The 25,056-nt window shown below is 43.3% G+C and overlaps 1 protein-coding gene across 1 annotated transcript; it reads left to right on the forward strand.

Annotated features, from left to right (window-relative positions):
• The first annotated feature begins 230 nt into the window (after nucleotides 1–230).
• LOC101329414 (nmrA-like family domain-containing protein 1) lies at nucleotides 231–23,724 on the forward strand. Its single transcript, XM_073804640.1, has 5 exons — nucleotides 231–272; nucleotides 14,695–14,904; nucleotides 18,589–18,688; nucleotides 19,205–19,395; nucleotides 23,545–23,724. Exons 1-5 carry the CDS (start codon nucleotides 231–233, stop codon nucleotides 23,722–23,724), a joined length of 723 nt encoding a protein of 240 aa, XP_073660741.1.
• Nucleotides 23,725–25,056: the final 1,332 nt, after the last annotated feature.

The following is a 25,056-nucleotide window of genomic DNA, read 5'->3' on the forward strand; positions in this document are numbered from 1 at the left end:
CCCTGCATTAACCACTTCACCACCAGGGAAGTCCCCAAACACTGTTCATTCACCTTTTTTTTTAACCGTGTTGTACATTATATCCCCAGAAATTATTATCTTATAAATGAAAGTTTGTACCTGTTGACGGATCTGTTCTTTGTTTCTATGAATTCAGTTTTTTTAGATGCCACATATAAACAAGGTCACACAGTATTTGTCTTTCTCTCTCTGACATTTCACTTAGCATAATGCCCTTATGGTCCATCCCTGCTGTCATGGTGTCGCAAATGGTAAGATTTCCTTTTTGTGCTTGAATAACATTCCATTGTGCATAGATACTACATTCTCTTTATCCTTTCGTCCATCGATTTACACTTAGGTTGTTTCCATGTGTTGGCTATTGTAAATAATGCTGAATGAATGTCTCCTCAAAATAGTGATTTTGTTTTCTTCGGATATACACCCAGAAGCTTTAAATTTTTTGAGGAACCTCCATGCTGTTTTCTGTGATGTCTGCATCAATTTACATTCCCATCAACAGTACACAAGTGTTCCCTTTTCTCCACATCCTTGTCGCCAGTGTTTGTTATCTTTTGTCTTTTTTTTTCCCCTTGTGCTATATAGTAGGTCCTTGCTGGTTATCTATTTAAAATATAGCAGTGTGTACATGTCAATCCCAAACTCCCAGTCTATCCCTCTCCCCAGACTTCCCCCCCAGTAACCATAAGTTCTTTCTCTAAGTCTGAGTCTGACAATATTTTATTTGTGAGATGCTTCCAGGTTGTTGCCTGTTGCAATAGTTCATTCTTTCTTGTTCCTGTAAGGTATGCCAGTGTATGAATATGTCACATTTTATCCAACTCACTCTTGATAGACATTTGGGGTGTTTCCAAATTTTGGGTACCATGAACTGTGTTCTACGTCCTCATAGATTTTTTAAAAAATTTTATTGTTTAATTTATTTTTTAATAAATTTATTTATTTTATTTTTGGCTGCTTTGGGTCTTCGTTGCTGTGTGCAGGCTTTCTCTAGTTGCAGCGAGCGGGGGCTACTCTTCATTGCAGTGTGTGGGCTTCTCATTGCGGTGGCTTCTCTTGTTACGGAGCACGGGCTCTAGGTGCGCGGGCTCAGTAGTTGTGGCACACGGGCTTAGTTGCCCTGCAGCATGTGGGATCTTCCCAGAAGAGGGATCAAACCCGTGTCCCCTGCATTGGCAGGTGGACTCTTAACCACTGGACCACCAGGGAAGTCCTCCTCATAGATTTTTAATTTTCTTTGCAGTCAACTCTTAGGATGTGCATGTCATAGTACTATGCTGTAATCAAAGTGTGAGAGCAATCACTGTCATGCCAAGTCCTCTGGCTCTACCACCAACATATTGCGTAAAATCACTCAGCTACTCTTAGGCTGTATATGCATGAGTGTGTGTGTGTATACATATTTTTCTTTACAACATGGAATCACAACATAGATGTGGTTCTCTATTCTGCTGATTTCGTATAACTTTATATTGTGAGCATTTTCCCCTATTGTGAAAATTCTTAGAAAATGTAATTTTTAATGGAGATATACCATTGTATCTTATGGCTTTGCCGTCATGTATTTAATTAATTCCCTAGTGGCGGACATTTAGATCATCTCCAGTTGTTTTCAATACGAATAATGCTATGGATAAACTCCCTTGAATATGAATCTTTATCCATTTTGCACGTCTGTTTGGAATGGCACTGAGAGCTCTCCATATGGCTAGGGTATGGCTGTACGTAGCTTAGGGTAGCAGAGGTACCATATATCTTTCCTGTGACATGAAATGGACAGATGTGCATGATCAACTCTTCCAGTCTCTAACAACTCCAGAATTTATCCTCAGTTTCCTTATGGGTTATGCAGTAGAGTGGGGCAGTTGGGAGAATCGCTTCCTCTTGCAAGGATAATCAGGCAGGAGCAGGTGATATGAGTATGAGGGTGGAGGGACAGGCAAGGGGCAGACAGGCTGCAGACCCACGATCTGCCCCGTTTCGGGTCCATCTTCATATTCTTTTGGCAGAGGGCCCCGGGTATTCCTGTGGTAGCTGCTATTTTCAGCTCCTCTTCATCTGTGCTGCAGAGTCTGTGCCCTACATCTTTCCCATTAACCTCACTCCACCAATTATTCATTCATTCATTCAACAAATATTTAATGTGCACCTGCCATGTGCCAGATATAGCTGTAGGCATTGGATATATACACAAGTGAATAAAACAAAGTCAGTGCCCTTGTTGAGTACACAGTCTAGTTGTGGGGAGGGGCGGGGAGCAGAAATAAACACATGAGCAAATAAACACACCTGTAACATGTCAGGTCATAAACGTTATGAAGAAAAATAAAGCAGAGTATCAGGGAAGGAGAGACCCATCTTTAATCCACAAATGCGTTCAAGTGTTTCCTGATGAAATAAAACTTTATTGCATCTTGTAACCATAGTTCACTCTCACTTCCTTTATAGGGAGTCTCCTTAAAGGAGACATTGACACTTGCTTTCATCACTTCCTCACCTCCCAATCTCTCAACCAGCTGCAGCCTCAGACCCAATAGTTCCAGTTCTGAGCTCATTCCCCCCGCCCCCGAGTCCCATTCCTGCTCCTCTATTGCCAATCCCTCCAGTTGGCAGAATTATATTTAGTCCTTTCTCACTTTCCCTTTCTCCACATCCAATCAATCATGAAGGCCTCCTTAATTTACCTCCTAAATATCTTTCACTTCACCCGCATTGTCACTGCCTCCATTGGTTTGCTAGGGCTGCTATACCAAAGTACCACAAAGTGGGTTGATTAAACTACAGAAATTTATTGTCTCATAGTTTCGGAGGTTGGAAATCCAGATTTTGGTAGGGTTGATTCCTTCTGAGGGCTGTGAGGGAAGGATCTGCTCCAGGCCTCTCTCCTTAGCTTTTAGATGGCCACCTTCATGTTCACATGGTGTTCTCCTTGTATCTCCACATCATCTTCCCTCTGTACTTATCTCTGTGTTCAAATTTCCCCTTTTTATAAGGACACCAGTCATATTGGATTAGGCACACTGTAATGATCTCGCTTCACCTTGATTACCTCTGTATATACTCTCTCTCCAAATAAGGTCACATCCTGAGGTACTGGGAGTTAAGAATTTTGGAGGGACACAATTCAACCCAAAACATTGCCTTTGTTCAAGCCTTTGCCATTTCTCACCTGTATCATTTCTTTAGTCTCCTTAGGAGAGTCACTGCTTCCAGCATCATCTTCTTTCAACCCACCCTCCACTCTGCTGCCAGAGGACCACATAAAACCTGCTGTGGCTGCCAGGAAAATTCAAGCTCCTTGCCAATGCCTACCAGCCCTTTGTGTTCTGGCTTCTGCCATCCTTCCTAGTCTTACTTCCTACCATTCGTATAGCATTATTGCAGCCATCGTTGAGCCCTTTGTCATGATTGCCTTGCCTCTGACCTTGACTACGTGTGGTTCCTCTTGCCTGGGATGGTCTCTCTTCCTCCTCTCCCTGACTGAACAACTCATGGGGTCTTCAGGCCAGCTCCAGCATCATCTCCTCTAAAAGGCCTTCCTTAACACCCCCAGTCTGGGTTTTGTGTCTTTACTCCAAGACCTATGCTCCCTCTGCATTTCTCTCTGCTGTACTTTTACTTATTTACTTACTAATTCAATGCCTAGTATACCAAAGGCACTCAATACACATTTGCTGAACACATGAGTAAGTGAATAAATGAATCCTCCGGTAGAAAATTGCAGTGTTAGAGTGAGTAAGCTAGCTGGTGAGAACAAAAGTTTTTTAAGGGAGAGGCAAAATTAGGGGTGGGTGTGGTAATCAGACGTGGTTTATAATTCTCACACTCGAACAGAAATTGCATTTCAGCTGCTGTCGCTGCTGGGAGAAAAGTCCTGCTACTGCACTGACTCTTCCTTTGTTCAGTAACATAACCAGTAAGAAAATAATTGCAATGTTTGGAGCAACAGGTAAAAAACTCCTTACTTTTAAAGTGCATGCTGACTTTACTTACTTTCTTGTCTTCCTGTTTTTAACTTCAGAGCCTGCAAGCATGGACTGAACAAAGAGCCCTTTGGAGGAAACTGAGAAAAGTATCATTTGCTTGAATTTCTGATGTGGTAAAGGGGCAGGGTGATTTGACTTGATTTGTCAGAAATGATCTCAGCGGGACAAGGACAACTGACACATTCTCGTGTTCTTGATCATGTGCTGATTTGTTGGTGTAAGTTTCATTTCAGCATAAGTTATATGCTAGAGACTTTTCTCCACTCGCTTCCTGACAAGCATGGGAGCAAGTGTGAGAGGCCCGTGGGTATGTAGGAGATATCCACATGCCTGACCAGTACTCCAGCGACTCTGAAAGGGTGGAGTGGGTGGGGATTAGGAGAACGTGTGGCGGGACTTCTCTCACCAGAGAGCTGTCCCGGCCTTTCAACTGGCATCTCTACTTCCCCTCTGCCTCCCTCACAATCTGTTCTCCAACAGCCAGACCTATCCTTGCAAAATGTTGTTCCAATCAGGTACTCTCCTTCAATCTATTCTCATTTCTGCCTCTCGATGATCTGTTTGAAAGTGTCAGATCATGGCATGCCTCTGCTCAAAATCCTCCCCCACATCTCACTCCAACTGAAATGCAAAGCCCAGCTAATGACCTGCAAGACCCTTCTCGGACCTTGTCTTCTACCATTCTCCCTCGCTCACTCTGCGCGTTCCTCAAACACACTCCCACTTTAAGGCCTTTGCATTGGCTACTCCCTCAACCTAGAGTAATCTTCCTCCAGTTACCCACGCTGCTTTCTCCCTCGTGTCTTCCAAGCCAGATGTCACCCTCTCCGTGAGTGCTTTCCAGACACACTTATTTAAAATTGCAACTCCGGGGACTTCCCTGGTGGCGCAGTGGTTAAGAATCCGCCTGCCAATGCAGAGGACACGAGTTTGAGCCCTGATCTGGGAAGATTCCACATGCCGCAGATCAACTAAGCCCATGAGCCACAGCTACTGAGCCTGCGTGCCACAGGTATTGAAACCCACGCACCTAGAGCTTGTGCTCCACTACAAGAGAAGCCACCGCAATGAGAAGCCCACACACCACAACAAAGAGTAGCCCCTGCTCCCTGCAACTAGAGAAAGCCTGCACACAGCAACAAAGACCCAACACAGCCAAAAATAAATAAATAAATAAATTAAAAAAATTGCAACTCTGCTCCACCCTGCCACTGTCTGACTCTCCTCCCTGCTTGATTTCTTCTGTTTCCATCTGTCTCTCCACACTAGGATAGAAGCTCTGTGAGGACAGGGATTTTGTCTGAAGGGAGGCTAGAGCAGAGACAAGAGAGAAGTAAAATCTCAAAAACCAACAGCCAGGTATGACATTAACTTTAAAAGGAAAAAAAAAAGGTAATGCGAGGAGGGTTGATTGTATACAGCATTAGGGTGATAGTGAAGTTGTTGGGTTTTCCTGAAAGAGATGAGAAGCCGTTGAAAGGTTTCGAGCAGAGTTGTGACATGATAAGACCTGGTGTTAAAAGGTTCATTTTAGCTTCTGTTTTGTGAAGTGACTGTAGGAGACAAGGGCTAAAGCAGGGAGACCTCTTATGAGGCCGAGGCCATTGCCCTAAACCAGGCAAGATGATAGTGGCTTAGAACAGGGAGTGGTCAGATTCCTAATATGTGGTCTCTTTTGGTTTTTTTTTTTTGCGGTACGCGGGCCTCTCACTGTTGTGGCCTCTCCTGTTGCGGAGCACAGGCTCCGGATGCACAGGCCCAGTGGCCATGGCTCACGGGCCCAGCCGCTCCGCGGCAGGTGGGATCCACCCGGACCGGGGCACAAACCCACGTCCCCTGCATCGGCAGGCGGACTCTCAACCACTGCGCTACCAGGGAAGTTCCCTAATATGTTTTAAAGAGAGTTGACAGGGTTCTCTGATAGGCCAGATATCAGAGGTTACCAGGCGGGAGAAGAGAATGACTCCTAAGCATTTTGGCTTGAGCAACTAGAAGAATAAAGTTGTGATTCACGGAAATGGGGAAGATCATGGGGGAAGCAGGTCAAGGCAGGTCAGGAGCTCTGTTTTAGTCTCCTTAATCCTGACTTGCTGCTAAGCATCCAGAGTAGGAGGCTGGATAAGAGCAGGGGGGTGGCTGCTAAAGGAATCAGGTCAGATGTGTCAGAGTTGAAGAAGGCTGAGTCACAGTTAGCTAAGGAAGTGCCCTGATTGCTTTACTTCCCAGTTCTTGTCCTTAGTTCAGTAACCTTGGAGCTCAGGGTGTGTTTGGGCATTTGAGGAAGGGTTGCCAGATTTAGCAGATAAAAATACAAATGCCTAATTGAGGAACCAAGACGGCAGAGTAGAAGGATGTGCTCTCACTCGCTCTTGTGAGAACACCAGAATCACAACTAACTGCTGAACAATTATCGAAAGGAAGACACTGGAATTCACCAAAAAAGATACCCCACATCCAAAAACAAAGGAGAAGCTGCAAAGAGACAGTAGGAGGGGCACAATCGCAATAAAATCAAATCCCATAACTGCTGGGTGGGTGACTCAGAGACTGGAGAACACTTACACCACAGAAGTCCACCCACTGGAGTGAAGGTTCTGAGCCCCACGTCAGGCTTCCCAACCTGGGGGTCTGGCAATGGGAGGAGGAATTCCTGGAGAATCAGACTTTGAAGGCTAGTGGGATTTGATTGCAGGACTCTGACAGTACTGGGGGAAACAGAGACTCCACTCTTGGAGGACACACACAAAGTAGTGTGTGCATTGGGACCCAGGGGGAAGGAGCAGTGACCCCATAGGAGACTGAACCAGACCTACCTGCTAGTGTTGGAGGGTCTGCTGTAGAGGTGGGGGGTGGCTGTGTCTCACCAGGAGGACAAGGACACTGGTGGCAGAGATTCTGGGAAGTACTCCTTGGTGTGAGCCGTCCCAGAGTCCACCATTAGCCCCACCAAAGAGCCCGAGTAGGCTCCAGTGTTGGGTTGCCGCAGGCCAAACAACCAACAGGGAGGGAACCCAGCCTCACTCATCAGAAGACAAGTGGATTAAAGTTTTACTGAGCTCTGCCCACCACCAGTCCCTCCCATCAGGAAACTTGCTCAAGCCTCTTAGATAGCCTCATCCACCAGAGGGCAGACAGCAGAAGCAAGAAGAACTACAATCCTGCAGCCTGTGGAACAAAAACCACATTCACAGAGAGATAGACAAGATGAAAAGGCAGAGGGCTATGTACCAGTTGAAGGAACAAGATAAAACCCCAGAAAAACAACTAAATGAAGTGGAGATAGGCAACCTTCCAGAGAAATAATTCAGAATAATGGTAGTGAAGACGATCCAGGACCTCAGAAAAAGAATGGAGGCAAAGATCAAGAAGATGCAAGAAATGTATAACAACCTAGAAGAATTAAAGAACAAACAAACAGAGATGAATAATACAATAACTGAAATGAAAAATACACTAGAAGGAATCAATAGCAGAATAACTGAGGCAGAAGAACAGATAAGTGACCTGGAAGACAGAATGGTGGAATTCACTGCCACAGAACAGAATAAAGAAAAAAGAATGAAAAGAAATGAAGACAGCCTAAGAGACCTCTGGGACAACATTAAATGCAACAACATTCACATTATAGGGGTCCCAGAAGGAGACCAGAGAGAGAAAAGACCCAAGAAAATATTTGAAGAGATTATAGTCGAAAACTTCCCTAACATGGGAAAGGAAATAGCCACCCAAGTCCAGGAAGCACAGAGAGTCCCAGGCAGGATAAATCCAAGGAGAAACACGCCAAGCCACATAGTAATCAAATTGACAAAAATTAAAGACAAAGAAAAATTATTGAAAGCAGCAAGGGAAAAACGACAAATAACATAGAAAGGAACTCCCATAAGGTTAAGAGCTGATTTCTCAGCAGAAACTCTACAAGCCAGAAGGGAGTGCCATGATATACTTAAAGTGATGAAAGGGAAGAACCTACAACAAAGATGACTATCTGGCAAGGATCTCATTCAGATTCGATAGAGAAATCAAAAGCTTTACAGACAAGCAAAAGCTAAGAGAATTTAGCACCACCAAACCAGCTCTACAACAAATGCTAAAGGAACTTCTTTAAGTGGGAAACACAAGAGAAGAAAAGGACTTACAAAAACAAACCCAAAACAATTAAGAAAATGGTCATAGGAACATACATATCAATAATTACCTTAAACGTGAATGGATTAAATGCTCCAACCAAAAGACACAGGCTCGCTGAATGGAAACAAAAACAAGACCCATATATATGCTGTCTACAAGAGACCCACTTCAGACCTAGGGACACATACAGACTGAAAGTGAGGGGATGGAAAAAGATATTCCATGCAAATGGAAATCAAAAGAAAGCTGGGGTAGCAATACTCATATGAGATAAAATAGACTTTAAAATAAAGGATGTTACAAGAGACAAGGAGGGACACTACATAATGATCAAGAGATCAATCCAAGAATAAGATATAACAATTATAAATACATATGCACCCAACATAGGAACACCTCAATACATAAGGCAACTGCTAACAGCTATAAAAGAGGAAATCGACAGTAACACAATAATAATGGGGGACTTTAACACCTCACTTACACCAATGGACAGATCATGGAAAATGAAAATAAATAAGGAAACAGAAACTTTAAATGATACAATAGAACAGATAGATTTTATTGATATTTATAGGACATTCCATCCAAAAACAGCAGATTACTTTCTTCTCAAGTGCGCATGGAACATTCCCCAGGATAGATCACACCTTGGGTCACAATTCGAGCCTCAGTAAATTTAAGAAAATTGAAATCATATCAAGCATCTTTTCTGACCACAACGTTATGAGATTAGAAACGAATTACAGGGAAAAAAAACACAGACACATGGAGGCTAAACAATGCGTTACTAAATAACCAAGAGATCACTGAGTAAATCAAAGAGGAAATCAAAAAATACCTAGAGAAAAATAACTATGAAAACACGACGACCCAAAACCTATGGGAGGCAGCAAAATCAGTTCAAAGAGGGAATTTTATAGCAATACAAGCCTACCTCAAGAAACAAGAGAAATTTCAAATAAACAATCTAACCTTACACCTAAAGGAACTAGAGAAAGAAGAACAAACAAAACCCAAAGTTAGCAGAAGAAAAGAAATCATAAAAATCAGAACAGAAATAAATGAAACAGAAACAAAGAAAACAATAGCAAAGGTCAATAAAACTGAAAGCTGGTTCTTTGAGAAGATTAACAAAATTGATCAACCTTTAGCCAGACTCATCAAGAAAAAGAGGGAGAGGACTCAAATCAATAAAATTAGAAATGAAAAAGGAGAAGTTACAACAGACACTGCAGAAATACAAAGCATCCTAAGAGACTACTACAAGCAACTCTATGCCAATAAAATGGACAACCTGGAAGAAATGGACAAATTCCTAGAAAGGTATAACCTTCCAAGACTGAAACAGGAAGAAATAGAAAATATGAACAGACGAATCACAAGTAATGAAATTGAAACTGTGGTTAAAAATCTTCCAACAAGGGCTTCCCTGGTGGCGCAGTGGTTGAGAGTCTGCCTGCCGTTGCAGGGGACACGGGTTCGTGCCCCGGTCTGGGAAGATCCCACATGCCGCGGAGCGGCTGGGCCCGTGAGCCATGGCCACTGAGCCTGCGCATCTGGAGCCTGTGCTCCGCAACGGGAGAGGCCACAACAGTGAGAGGCCCGCGTACCGCAAAAAAAAAAAAAAAAATCTTCCAACAAACAAAAGTCCAGGACCAGATGGCTTCACAGGTGAATTCTATCAAACATTTAGAGAAGAGCTAACACCCATCCTTCTCAAACTCTTTCAAAAAATTGCAGAGGAAGGAACACTCCCAAACTCATTCTATGAGGCCACCATCACCCTGATACCAAAACCAGACAAAGATACTACAGAAAAAGAAAATTAGAGACCAATATCACTGATGAATATAGATGCAAAATCCTCAACAAAATACTAGCAAACAGAATCCAACAACACATTAAAAGGATCATACACCATGATCAAATGGGATTTATCCCAGTGATGCAATGATTCTTCAATATACGCAAATCAATCAATGTGATACACCATATTAACAAACTGAAGAATAAAAACCATATAATCATCTCAATAGATGCAGAAAAAGCTTTTGACAAAATTCAACACCGATTTATAATAAAAACTCTCCAGAAAGTGGGCATAGAGGGAACCTACCTCAACATAATAAAGGCCATATATGACAAACCCACAGCAAACATCATTCTCAAAGGTGAAAAACTGAAAGCATTTCCTCTAAGAGCAGGAACAAGACAAGGTTTTCTACTCTCACCACTATTATTCAACATAGTTTTGGAAGTCCTAACTATGGCAATCAGAGAAGAAAAAGAAATAAAAGGAATACAAATTGGAAAAGCAGAAGTAAAGCTGTCACTGTTTGCAGATGACATGATACTATACACAGAGAATCCTAAAGATGTCACCAGAAAACTACTAGAGCTAATCAATGAATTTGGTAAAGCTGCAGGATACAAAATTAATGCACAGAAATCTCTTGCATTCCTATACAATAATGATGAAAAATGTGAAAGAGAAATTAAGGAAACACTCCCATTTATCACTGCAACAAAAAGAATAAAATACCTAGGAATAAACCTACCTAGGGAGACAAAAGACCTGTATGCAGAAAACTATAAGACACTGATGAAAGAAATTAAAGATGATACAAACAGATGGAGAGATATACCATGTTCTTGGATTGAAGACTCAATATTGTGAAAATGACTATATTACCCAAAGCAATCTACAGATCCAATGCAATCCCTATCAAATTACCAGTGCCTTTTTTTACAGAACTAGAACAAAAAATCATGAAATTTGTATGGGGACACAAAAGACCACGAATAGCCAAAACAGTCTTGAGGGAAAAAAACGGAGATGGAGGAATCAGCCTCCCTGACTTCAGACTATACTACAAAGTTACAGTAATCAAGACAATATGGTACTGGCACAAAAACAGAGATATAGATCAATGGAACAGGATAGAAAGCCCAGAGATAAACCCACACACCTATGGTCAACTAATCTATGACAAAGGAGGCAAGGATATACAATGGAGAAAAGGCAGTCTCTTCAATAAGTGGTGCTGGGAAACCTGGACAGCTACATGGGAAAGAATGAAATTAGAACACTCCCTAACACCATACACAAAAATAAAGTTAAAATGGATTAGAGACCTAAATGTAATACCGGACACTATAAAACTCTTAGAGGAAAACATAGGAAGAGCACACTTTGACATAAATCACAGCAAGATCTTTTTTGATCCACCTCCTAGAGTAATGGAAATAAAAACAAAAATAAACAAATGGGACCTAATGAAACTTAAAACTTTTGCAAAGCAAAGGAAACTACAAACAAGACGAAAAGACAACCCTCAGAATGGGAGAAAATATTTGCAAACGAATCAATGGACAAAGGATTAACCTCCAAAATATATAAACAGCTCATGCAGCTCAATATTAAAAAAACAAACAACCCAATCCAAAAATGGGCAGAAGACCTAAATAGACATTTCTTCAAAGAAGACATACAGATGGTGAAGAAGCACATGAAAAGCTGCTCAACATCGCTAATTATTAGAGAAATGCAAATCAAAACTACAATGAGGGGCTTCCCTGGTGGCACAGTGGTTGAGAGTCCACCTGCTGATGCAGGGGACGCGGGTTCATGCCCCGGTCCGGGAAGATCCCACATGCTGTGGAGCAGCTGGGCCCGTGAGCCATGGCTGCTGGGCCTGTGCGTCCGGAGCCTGTGCTCTGCAATGGGAGAGGCCACAATGGTGAGAGGCCCGCATACCGCAAAAAAAAAAAAACTACAATGAAGTATCACCTCACACCAGTTAGAATGGGCATCATCAGAAAATCTACAAACAGCAAATGCTTGAGAGGGTGTGGAGAAAAGGGAACCCTCTTGCCCTGTTGGTGGGAATGTAAATTGAGACAGCCACTATGGAGAACAGTATGTAGGTTCTGTAAAAATCTAAAAATAGAATTACCATATGATCCAGCCATCCCACTACTGGGCATATACCCAGAGAAAACCATAATTCAAAAAGACACATGCACCCCAATGTTCATTGCAGCACTATTTACAATAGCCAGGTTATGGAAGCAACATAAATGCCCATCGACAGATGAATGGATAAAGAAGAAGTGGTACATATATACAATGGAATATTACTCAGCCATAAAAAGGAATAAAATTGGGTCATTTGTTGAGATGTGGATGGGTCTAGAGACTGTCATATAGAGTGAGTAAGTCAGAAAGAGAAAAACAAATATCGTATATTAATGCATATATGTGGAGCCTAGAAAAATGGTACAGATGAACTGGTTTGCAGGGCAGAAATTGAGACACAGTTGTAGAGAACAAATGTATGGACATCAAGCGGGACAAGCGGCGGGGACAGGGGTGGTGGTGGTGTGATGAATTGGGTGATTGGGATTGACATGTATACACTGATGTGTATAAAATTGATGACTAATAAGAACCTACTGTATAAAAAAATAAATAAAATAAAATTCAAAAAAAAAGAAAAGAAGATGAGATATAAAAGGAAGTGCTACTACTTTCTAAATATGATATTACACTAATATGTATAAAATTGATAACTAATAAGAACCTTCTATATAAAAAAATAAATAAAATAAAATTTAAAACAAAAAATACTAGATGCCTAATTAAATTTGACAGGGGACGTGTTAATCTTTACCTGTGTGTGTGTTTGCACGTCAAACTCTTGAGCAGTATCTCCAGTGCCTGCCATTCAAATGCTACTCTCAACATGGACTCACCTGTAGGGGAACTGGGTCCAAAAGGGCACAATCCAGAAAAAGCAAGGAGGGTCTAGTACAGTTAAGTACAACAAAAATGGATGCTTTGGGGGCTGCTTTCTCAAGCTGATAGGTTTATTGGTGTGTCCTTGCTAGTTTAAAGGAAAAGGGCCAAGATGGATGAATTCCTCTTCTGTTTTGGATCTTAATGAAATATTAACATGGGAGTAGTTAGGAGAGCCAGTCCTGGTTTTGGTCCAACTCCTCTTATTTTTTCATACTGGTCTATATCATTTGGTCCTCCATCTCCATCTCCTGGCGGGTCCAGGCAGGACTATCCACCCCCAAAGCTGAGAATGGAGAGCACAGAGATTTCGTTTTTTCTACTTCATTCATTTATTCAATAAATAGATATTGGAAACTTGCAATGTGCCAGGCACTAGTCTCAGAACACGGTTGGTAAACAGGAATAAAGAGTTTCTCTCTTCAAGGAGAATGTTATTTAGGTTATAGTACAGTTATGAGGAAATAATTACAACAGTCAATGTTGTGGGTTGAATTGTGTCCCCTCCCAAATTCATATGTTGAAGCCCTAAGCCCCAGTACCTCTGAATTGACAGTATTTACAGACAGGACCTTTAAAGAGTCAATTAGGGACTTCACTGGTGGTGCAGTGGTTAAGAATATGCCTGCCAATGCAGGGCACAAGGGTTTGAGTCCTGGTCCGGGAAGATCCTGTGTACTGTGGAGCAGCTAAGCCCATGCGCCACAACTACTGAGCCTGTGAGCCACAACTACGGAGTCTGCGTGCCACAACTACTGAAGCCCACGTGCCTACAGCCCGTGCTCTGCAACAAGAGAAGCCACTGCAATGAGAAGCCCACACACCACAACAAAGAGTAGCTCCAGCTCACTGCAGCTAGAGAAAGCCTGCGCGCAGCAATGAAGACCCAATGCAGCCAAAAATAAATAAATAAATTTATTTAAAACAAAAGAGTTGATTAAGTTAAAGCAAGGCCATGAGAGTGGGCCATAATCTAATTTGAATGGTGTCCTCATAAGAAGAAGGAATTCTGACACAGAGAGAGACACGTGGAGGGGTCACCGCTCCTTCAACCCTTGGGTCCCCTTCTGATGCCTTCCTCTGGCCAGACCCCAACTGAGGGCAAGGGGGCCCACTGATAGAGTCCATACAGGTCGGCCTCCCAGGGCACTAGGTAGGATAGAGATGGTGAAGGTGGATTTTGAGGCGCACACACACAAAAAATTCAGGACGGGTATCCAACCAGTTTGATGGAGGATCCCAAATGTCAGTAACCCTGCACAGTACCTGGCATACATCACAGGGCATTCAGTAAATACTTGTAGAGTGGATAAATTGGGCAAGTAATGATCATATCATGAATGGCCTTGAACTCTATAAAAAGAAACTTCTGCAAGTTTTCAACCTTTAAAAAAATATATAGAATAGGAACCTGTCTTGAAAGTAAAATTGTATGAAGAACCTAAAAATGAAGTCTACAACCAGATAAAAGTGGAATTGCTTAGTCTGGGTTGGGGAGTCTGGTGCCCTGCTCACTTGGCCTCCCTGTTGCCTCCAGCTTCCCCCATTCTCTGCGCCCCCACCATGGCTTCTGCTAAGCTACCACTGAGGAGGCTGAGAGAAACCTAGCTTGAAAACCACTCTTGCAAGGCCATGCGGATGCCTCCCAAAGTAGTTACAACAGCAGCGTTACTCTGAGTAACGGGACTCCCTGACCAACTTCTTTTAGTGAACATTCTTCCTGACCCTTCCTGTACTTCTTCTTCCCCAATCCTGCAGGGTGGCTCTGTGGCCAGGGCCATTTTGGAGAGCAAAAAGTATGAGGTGAGAGCACTGGCCAGGGATGTGACTCAACCAAATGGGCAGGTGCTCCGGGACCTTGGGGCCGAGGTGGTAAAAGGCGACCTGAATGACAAAGCATCAGTGGAGACCTTGAAAGGAGCCTTCATGGTGACCAACTTCTGGGACCATTTCAGCAAAGAGAAAGAAGTGGGAACCACCTTTGAGCCCTTTCTTTTTCTCCTCCCTGGCTACTCTGCCCTCCCTGGAAGGCGGTAGGCCTTCAGCCTGGGCAAAAATGTAAGCCTCATCCCAGAACATCTCTCTGGCATTTATGAAATATATGTACTTCAGGTACTTGTTAGAGGTGGATTGTTAGGTGATTGTAAAGTCAGTGTTATGTGACACCTGTCCAAATGTGACCTTGGGGATCTGACAGTGACCGTGTGGTGGAGCCAGCCATTAGAGCCTCTGATTCTCACCATTTGTTTGTAGATGGCACATGAGGGGTGGCAGCAAGAACACTCCACAGATTAAGGTTACTCTGAGAGTGAGATGGGAAGAACAAAAGTGTAATGAATATGTTCACTTCTGGCAGAGAATTGGGGATGAATTAGTAATGGGTACATAGGAAAAGAAGTAAGCAAACAAGCAAATAAGCCCACGGTGATTAACTCCAGGGAAAATGAACATTTGTAGAAAAAGTAAATGTAACCATAGAATATCACATGGCTCAGCTTCAGCTGTGTAAGCACTGATGAATGATGTAGTCCCAAATTGTGATATGCTGAGGATGAAAAAAGGGGAATCATGTTTGTGTATGTGTGTGATGGTCATGGTGGGCTGTGTGTGTGTGTGTGTGTGTGTGTGTGTGTGAGAGAGAGAGAGAGAGAGAGAGAGAGAGAGAGAGAGAGAGAAACTGAGAGAGAGAGAGCTGAAGATGAGGACTCATCTGTCATAGTAGAAATTTGGTAGACGATATCTTAAACTGAGAAAAATCAAGAATTAGCAGTATAAACATATTATTTAGACATAAAGAAGCAGCTGAAAGAGATGAAAATGGTATTTCTGGAGAGCAGCTATCAGCATGAAGGTGCAGGGAACTTCTTTGTCATTATGAGATCTACTTTCTCCCCCAAGACAGTACTATTTGAAAATTATACATACGTATAAACTAGAAAAATATGAAGATTAGATTTTAAAAATGTAATGGATGGGTTCAGACTCTCTCAGAAATGGTACCATTCAAAAAGTTAAGAGCAGGATGGAACCATTTTTGGTTCCTTTGGCGTCCCATGACCAGTGTCCCTGCGGCAGCTTACTTTGAAAACTTTCTTGGCCCATGGAAGCCAGTGAAAGCCTCTGATGGAGTACTACACCCTGGTAAGTGGAAGGTTGCCGTGAAAGCTAACCAGACACCTGCTGTCCTCCCCTCATTCCTCTCTCCAGTGGATGCATGCCATCTGAGTGCCTACCATGTGCTCAGCCCCGTGTGAAGTGCTGAGACGGACCCCACATTGCCCTAGACTTCCCAGAGAGCTGGATCTTGGGCTGGAAACACTAAGGATTACACTTGCAGTCTTATCGTGCTGACACCCCTCATATAAGCAGTGAGCCATGTGGCCTCAAGTCTCCGTTTCCTCATGTCTAATGGGGAAGCTGGACGAGATGATTTCTCCTACTAGCTCATCTCTCTGCCCTTCTGCGGCAACAGGGAAAACATTCTCCTCTTGACTTGGGTCCCAGGGTCAGAAATCCCTAGAGGGACGCTGACTCCCGGGGATGGGTTTCCAGCCCTGCCTGCAGAGTCTGATTCCATAAGTCTGGGCTGGGGCCTGAAAGACTGTAGTTTTGACAAGGACTCCTGGTAATTCCAATGCTGGCACTCCCCTGCCCTTTGGGGACATTTTCTTTGCCCATAGGGTGGCTCTGTGGAGTGGAAGGAATATGGGAGAATCAGTGTCAGCAAGTCAGTCTTTCTTCCTTGGCTCATAATTAAGACTCATCAGGGGCATAACTAGTGGCAAAGTAGACCTGAGCTAGAACAAGGAGCACATGCCACACATCACAGACGACTTGGGTAACAGTTCAACAAGTGACAAGATAAATGTATAAAGGTGACATATCTCTTCACCCGCCCTTCTTCCTATGCCCTTACCAGGTTTCAGAAGCCAGCTCACCTGACGTTTCCCAGGTCGTGAACTAGGACATTGTAATCTATGGATTAGATTGGCCCTAGGTGAAGAGGTGATGCCTTAAACTTCTGGTGGTACCCAGACCCATTTGGGGTCTTCACATCTGTAAAACCCAGCCTCAGGTATCCCGGAGCCTCATCCCCTCCACCCCTACCCCCAGAGGAATAACTAACATTTACTAAACACTTACTGGGTGTTTGGTGTCTGTTTTACAGATGGGGAAACTGAGGCACAGATAGATTAACTTTGCCAAGGTCACTAATAAGGCAGAAACAGAACTTGAACTCAGGCAGTATGGCTCCAGAACCATATTCTTTTTATTTTTTATTTTAATTTTCTTGGCTGCGCTGCAAGGCATGCAGGATCTTAGTTCCCCGACCAGGGATGGAATCTGTGCCCCCCTGCAATGGAAGCACAGAGTCCTAACTACTGAACTGCCAAGGAATTCCAGAACCACATTCTTTACTGCTGTCCCTTAGCTGCTTTTAAACTCAGCCCAAGAATCTCAACCTTCAAATAAAAACAAACCTCAAAGTCAGAAGAGACTTGACTCTGAGTGCCTCAAAAAACTCAGACTGCTTTTTTATAAATATAAATTACAATTATAATTTAAGCAGAGGAACGAGCAGACATTTTGCCTACCAAGAAATTCAGGCAGGAAGTTAATTTTGCTGCAAAAGACAAGCTATGATATTTAGTCCCTGGTTGCTAAGCCTGAAGTCACTTTTATACTGGACTGAAATTCAGAGACCTCGATTCTTGTCCTAGGTTGTTGTTTTCTAACTGGGAGGCACTGGGTGAGTCAATAGACTTAGATTCTTCAGTTCAAAAAATGAGAGTGCTGGAGCTAGATCATGTCCACATTGGGTTCCAGCCTCAGGAGTCTGGGAATCTATGAGAGGCTATATCACACTGCAGGAAGGGCACAGGCTTTGGAGTGACGGATGAGGGTTTGAACCCCCTTCTGCTGCTTACTGGCTGAGCAGCCTCAGGCAAGTACCTGATATTCCTATATTTCAAGGTTGTTTTGAGGATTAAACAAGCCAATATGTTTGCTCATTCATTCATTCAATATATATTTGAGGGCCTACTATGTGCCAGTCACTTACTGGGGAATCAGTAATAAACAGCTCAAAACGGACAAAGCTGAGCCCTCATTAAGCTCATATTCTGGTGGAGGAGTTAGATAATAAACATAATAGATGATAAGTAAAATATATGTTAGAATGAGATAAATAAACATAATAGATAAGTAAAATATATGTTAGAAGGAGATAAATAAACATAATAGATAAGTAAAGTATATTATATGTTAGAAGGTGATAAGTGCAGTAAAAAAATAAGGCAGAGTGCTAGCAGTAAGGGAGTTGTGTGTGAAATTTAAATAAGGTGATTGGTGGGCTTCTTTGAGAAGGTGACATCTGAGCAACGTCTGATGGAGGTAAGTAATGGGCTTTGTGAATATTCAGGGGAAGAGCTTTTCAGGCAGAGAGAACGGCCAGTGTGGCTGGAACAGAGCAAGTTGGGGGGTTGGGGAGAGGGTAGTAGGAGGTGAGGCCAGAGGTAATAGAAGGTCTGGTCCTGTAAGCCATTGGTTTTTCTTCTGAGAGACACAGAGAGCCATTGGAGGGCTCTGGGCAGACATGACATGAGCCAACTTTAGTTTTTACAGAATCACCCTGACTTTTGTGTTGAAAAGAGACTGTGGAAGGGCAAGAGTGGAAACAAGGAGCCTAAATTTGCAATAATCCAAGTCAGAGATGATGGTGGCTTAGACCAGGGTGATAGCAGTGAGGATGGTGAGAAGTGGTCAGATTCTGGACATACTATAAATAGGACTTCAAAAAAAGGAAAGAATATGGGGTGGGAGAGACAGCTCAAGGTTGACTTCAAGATTTTGGACTTGAGAAACTGGAATGATAGAGTTGCCATTAACTGAGAGGGGGAAGTCCGTAGGGGGAGTGGGTTGTGCAGGAACTCATTTTGGAGCACCTTGAGTTTCAAATGTCTATTAAACAGTCAAGTAAGGATGTTGAGTAGGAAGTTGGACACATGAGTCAGGAGTTGAGCAGAGATGTCTGGGTTAGAGATAGCAGTCATACTTTTCACACAGGATATGCTTAGTAAATGGTCACTCTCTTTTCTTCTTTAAATCAACACCCAGGCATTACAGTATTTTTCTCCAGCAAACCTTATAACTGTGCATAGACGGCGGCTACTCAGTGTTCCCATCCCTCTTGTTTAAGTGGTGGGACCTACAAAGAATGTGAAGTAATTAGCTATTTTTATCTTTTTTTTTTCTTTTTTAAAACTAGCACTGCCCATGGGGGATGTACCAATGGATGGTATCTCTGTTGCTGATGTTGGAGAGGTCATCTGCAGCATTTTTAATTTGCCAGAGAAGTTTGTAGGCAAGACCGTGCGTCTCAGTGCAGAAGCACTGACAGTACAGCAATATGCTGATGCTTTGTCCAAGGGTTTGGGGAAAGAAGTCCGAGATGCAGAGGTGAGTTCTTAAGAGATATAAACGTGATCGCAAATGGTCACAGCCCACTAACTTACAAATTCTGGGAGACTTTCGACAGATTTGGGCAGGGTTGAGCTTAGGCTGTGGGAAACAATTGAAGAGGATTCCTGTTCCACGAATCTGTCTTCATCTGTTGGTGTATCTGAATTCCACCCTTATGACTTTATCGCTTTGGCTTCAGGTTAATCAGTTTATTAAAGTAAAATTCCTTTTGGGTGGAAAGAACTTAGACTCTGAAGACCGAGGTACAATGTTTCCATATATGCTGTACCAACCCTCTCCTCCCAGGAGCTCATCACTGATCAGGCCGGTCTGCCAGAGCTGGTCTGCGTGGGGCATGGCACTTAGCTTCTCTGAGCTGCCGCTTCCTCATTCATAAAGTGGGATGAAAGCATCTACCTTGGGACGTTTTCCGAAAATTAGAGAGAATATATTTAAGGGGCTTAGCTTAGTGTTTGGCACGTAGTACGTATACCTCAAGGACCTATTATGTACCTGGTGCTATCTTTTAAAGTGTTTACAACAGAGTTGGGGTGAAAATGGTAATTTTCACATGAAGTCACAGTGATCAGTCCAAAGCAGAACACTGTGGGTGCTTAATTGTGTTACCCACACTCTCTGCGCTATAGGTGGTCAGAGAGGGTAGGAGAAGGCTTCATGGAAGAAGTAGCCTTGAGGTGGTCCTTGAGGGTGGGCAAGACTGTGTATGGGTGGAGGGAGCCATAGAGCTGGCCTGGCTAAATTCTAGAAACAACAGGAATGAACCAGAGGCAGTCTGGGGAAGTAAGCAAATCCTGGCTCTGCCCTTATCTATGTGGGGAATCTTGGCATTTACTTAACCTCTCCAGCCTCCCTTTATTCAGATGTTAAAAAGGTTATTATGGGACTTCCCTGGCAGTCCAGTGGTTAGGGGTCCTCGCTTCCACTGCAGGGGGCACAGGTTCGATCCCTGGTCGGGGAACTAAGGGCCCACAAACCACGTGGTGTGGCCAAAAATTAAAAAAAAAAAAAAAGGCTATTACACCTGCCATAGGCTTGTTGTGAGGATGCAACGAGACCCACATGGGAGGGACCTGGCCCTGGGTCTGGCACTTAGTAAGCCTGCAATAACCGATCAGGCTGGAATGGCCACAAGAGACCTTTTATAGAGAAGCGAGGGGAATGGGTGATCCTGAGCACTGCCAGCCATTTCTCCAAGCAGGTGTTGATAAGAGGAAGGAGAGAGAGCAGCGTTTCTGAGAAGGAAGTATGTGTTTGTGTCTGCCAGGCAGAGACACCTTCGCAGCTGAAAGGAAGACCCATACCTTCCCTCAAGCTAGCAGGCATTAACTAACACGGCTCTTTGCCTCTCTCTGCTGCTGTTGTCCCATCTGTGGAGGGGGAGGGTGGTTTGGATGACTACTAAGGCTCTACCCAACACTAACATCTCTCCAGAGTAGAGACAGTCCCTTTTTCCTTGCAGGGGTCCAGCCTGCTTTGGTAAATTAAGACTTACCATACCTTTGTATGGTAAAACACAGCCATACCTTTGTTTATGTATGTCTCTGGCTGGTTTCAGGATACAGTGGTAGAGATGAGTAGTTGTGACAGAGACCATATGGCCGGAAGCCCTAAAATATTTATATCTAGCTCTTCAAGAAAAAGGTTGTTGACCCTTGCTCTAGAATGTTTCCTAGGGTTAGGGTTAGAGGATTGGTTTTTGTTTTCTTCTGCAACTCTTGGGCCCTGAGTCTTGAGGGGGTATCTATATTCTCAGTTCACCTCAGGGACGGGAGCTGTGAGGAGGCTGAGAGATCTTTTGGGGGGAAAACTATTGTAGTTGTTAATCAAGCCATAAAACCACATCTGGGGAGCTCCTAAGAAGGCACCACCCATTCAAAAATGGACTTGATGAGGAGGTCTGCAAAGTCTCTTATACCCGGGTGCAAATTTACTTTTCAGTGATTGACCCTTCTCCCAGTGCCTTTGAATTCGGGTCTTCTATTCATTTTTGTCTGTGGAGTCTGAACTCTGTAAAGTAGAAGGGGAGGAAGGTGAAGAGTGTGGGCATATGGTGTGTATGTGTTCATTCTCAGAGGACCGGGTAGACATTGTTTGGGAAGGCTCAGGTCTGTCCAAGCATCTCTCAGTCACATACCTGGTTTCTGACTGATTTTGGTACATCAATCTATTTCACAATGCAGCAGAAACTTCTCTGGCACCCAAAGTTTTAGGGGATTGGATGCTGGAAGTTCTACAGAATGGTTAATGCTGTTCTTAGTAACTAGTTTGACTTGAAGCCGCTGCCCACTGGTCTGGAGTGGGAAAATGCTTACAGGCTATGCTACTCTGGCGGAGGATGCATGTGGCCACAAGGTGGCGCCCCAGCCTTGGCAGTCTGACTTTTCCACAGTCTGATCAGAAGAAGGCTGTTTGCCTAATTATTTCAGTGACTACTCCCCTCTCCCCTAGAACAAGCTCCCACCAGGAACTCTGATCTGGCTGAAACTGCCTGTCTAGCCTCAAAAGGAACACGGTTCTCTCAGAAAGTGAGACACAACAGAACACATCTGTTTCCTTCAAAGATCTGCAGAAAAGGATCCCTTATTTTACTGAGGGATATTAGTTACCAAAGTTACAGGATGAGAGAGTAACTCAAGGAGACAGACATTTTAGAAGTCATCTTCCATGCTTTTCTTATAGCCTTCTATTTCCAGACTCACTAAAACTTAAATTTTTTTTCTGATTTCAAAAATTACAAATGCTTATTGAAGAAAATACACAAAATTATAAAAAAGAATATAAAAATCATATTGTTTAATCTATCAGAGATAGTAACTGTTAAGATTTACACATTTTCTTCTAGTCTTTTTCCAGTATATATGTAATAAAATTAAAACAACACGATAGGTACAATTTTGTAACCAGCTTTTTCACTTGACATTATATTATGAGCATTTTTCTATTTTGTTAAACTTCTTCAAAAATATTAATTTTAGTAACTGCATAATATTTTTAGAGTAGATGTACCATAACTTATTTTACCATTCCTCTGTTTCTGGAGCTGCAGGTTGGTCTTGGTTTTTCATTATTATAAATAGCATATGACGATCATTGTTTTATATGACTTTGCGTCTGCCACATTTCTCTAAGGCCAGGTGGAATAGCGAGATTAGAGTTTATCTCTGGGGGCTAAAGAGAGATTATACTGGATCCAATAGTTAGAAATGGTCTTAGCAGGAATTCCCTGACTGTCCAGTGGTTAGGGCTCTGCGCTTCCACTGTGGGGGGCATGGGTTCGATCCCTTTGGGGAACTAAGATCCTGCATGCCACGTGGTACAGCCAAAAAAAAAAAAAAGAAATGGTCTTAGCTGATTGATTCAGGCAGCAGAACTATTGCTCTATTTAGTGTCAGAAGGGACTCAAGGGGTGGGTTTTGTGGAGGGTGATAGAAGGTGGGTGTGTGATGGGCAGCATTTGTTGTGTCCGGCCCTGGCCGAGGCTGGGATGGCTGAAGTCGAGATGCTCATTTCCAATCAAGGCAGGGAGTGGTGATGGAAGGGACATGGGTCAGGAGGGAAGGATGGAGAGCCCGGTGCTTTGATGCTGCATGCAGGGCCGGATGGGTAGAAGATCTCAGAGGGCTGCTGAGGGAATCCCAGGAGAAAATGTATATGAAAGCTGGTCGGATGAAGGGGCTACAGATCCATAATACCTTATCCCAAGTGCTTGGGGTCAGAAACAATTCCACTTTCAGAATCTTTCAGCTTTTAGATAGGTTATATCTATGTATATTATGCAACATCAACATCAGGGGCTGGGGCAGGACCCTATAATCAAACACATCAATATCTCTGCAGACAAAGACATGACTATTTCCACTAAATGGGATAATTAAAGACCAAAAATAACTTCCCATAAGTTCAGATCAGGTTTTGCCACCCAATCAGTTCAGAAAAGTCAGTATGTTGCCAAACTGCTTATGAAAAAACTTCCGTGTTTCTTGGGACTTGGCGTTAGGCTAAAGAACTGTGGACCTGTATCATCATGGAAGTGAATAATTTCTTCTCAAACTGTTTTAAATGAGGGCAATGACATTTCCCGTTTTTTCTTTTCTTCTTTTTTTTTTTTTTACTTGTTCTTAAAAGATCACCCTGGAAGCTTACGAGAAGCTAGAATTTCCTGCAGCGAAGGAAATGACCAAGATGTGTCATTTCTATCAAATGAAGCCAGACTGTGATAGCAAGCTCACCCACCGACTGAACCCCAAAGTCAAAAGCTTCAGCCAGTTCATCTCAAAGAACCAGTCAGCCTTGAAGGGCACTTAAGCTGTTCACACAGGCCCCTGAGCAAACAATGTCCTTCCTCCCAGATCCTGGTCCTCTTTATAGCACAACATCTATGTTTACAGAACAGATAGGTTAGAATACAATGGTTTACACCCCCAAAGGCTTCCCTGGCGGGGAACACTGCAGAGCTGATCTGACATAGTAATTTGACCCACATATAACTTTCCAGCTACTTATAAGCATGGTACACCTGTTAGGTTAAATGAGAAGCCCACAGTCTGTCACCTTTTGTAGCTCTCTCCCCAACAGCCCATTGCCTCAGAAGGCTCTGGCCTGAGGAACTTGGAGCTTCTTCCCTAACATGAATCAGTGGGGATGGGGGCACTCAGCTTTCTCCTGCATAAGTGATCCTGAGGCCTGTCTCTGGAACTGCCCTAGGCAACTCCTAGGACTTGTTCAAATGCATTGTCACATTCTCAGTGAAGTTTTAAGTGATTTTAATTTCTTAACATAAAAATCTTTGCAGAGTTTTCTGGGGAACATGGTGTTCAATGAACTGCACGAGTGTTGGAAACTGACATTCAGTTTTGCTTCAAAGTTAGAAGCTCATTTCTGATTCATTCATTAAATCATCATTCAATCACTCATCTTTTCATTCACCTACCCCTCATTTATCCATTTCACAAACTTTCTTTTAGCACCTCTGCTTCTGTGTGTTTTCTTATTGGCGTGGTCCACCCTCCAAAGGCTGCCATGGCTCCTTCTCAGTTTTTGTTCGGCTTTGTGTCACGCCAGGGCAAGAGGGGCTATTGCGCTACTTAGCTACGAGTGAAGCCGAGAGGCTCTGCAGTGGGTAAAGGCCAGGAGCTTGAGGCAGTGTCTGGGGAACAGTAGGGAAGTGGAAAGAGAAGGTGATGGAAGGGCTCCCATAGTATCTTTGTATATCTCTGGCTTAGCATTTTCTACCCCGTACTGTAATTGCCTTGTTTACTTATTTTCCTCTTGGCTGTGAGAGACTTGCCCCCCTCTTTATCCCAGTGCCTGGCACATGATAGGTGATCAATAAATGTTGATTGACTAAATGAGTGAATAAAGTTATTGATCATACCGTTTCAAGAAGAGGGAAATAAACAGGTGCATGGGTTGGAGAGTGGTGAGAACCACCAATTGATACTGAAAGGGCAAGAGGCTGTCCACTTTCGGGAGAGGGGGTGAGTCCCTACTACTCTGGGGCAGGCAGCGGATGGGGCTGGCCGTGGCTGAGCAACGACAGGGTGGCAGAGCCTGTGTGAGAGGACACAGTGGCCTGGGACCTGGCTCAGAGGGGAGGCTCAGCAATGCCAAACATCAGCCTTTTTGTCTCTTAAGGTA

The sequence above is a fragment of the Tursiops truncatus genome, chromosome 4 (genome assembly GCF_011762595.2).
Source record: "Tursiops truncatus isolate mTurTru1 chromosome 4, mTurTru1.mat.Y, whole genome shotgun sequence".
In the NCBI taxonomy this organism is placed as follows: domain Eukaryota; kingdom Metazoa; phylum Chordata; class Mammalia; order Artiodactyla; family Delphinidae; genus Tursiops; species Tursiops truncatus.

Excerpts from the sequence above, each read along its gene's own strand:
- LOC101329414 (XM_073804640.1), top strand. The coding sequence starts at position 231 with ATGCCCTTATGGTCCATCCCTGCTGTCATGGTGTCGCAAATG. Across the intron at positions 14,905-18,588 it reads ATTTCAGCAAAGAGAAAGAA|AGACTGTGGAAGGGCAAGAG; the intron begins GTGGGAACCACC and ends TGTGTTGAAAAG. Across the intron at positions 18,689-19,204 it reads GGGTGATAGCAGTGAGGATG|CACTGCCCATGGGGGATGTA; the intron begins GTGAGAAGTGGT and ends TTTTAAAACTAG.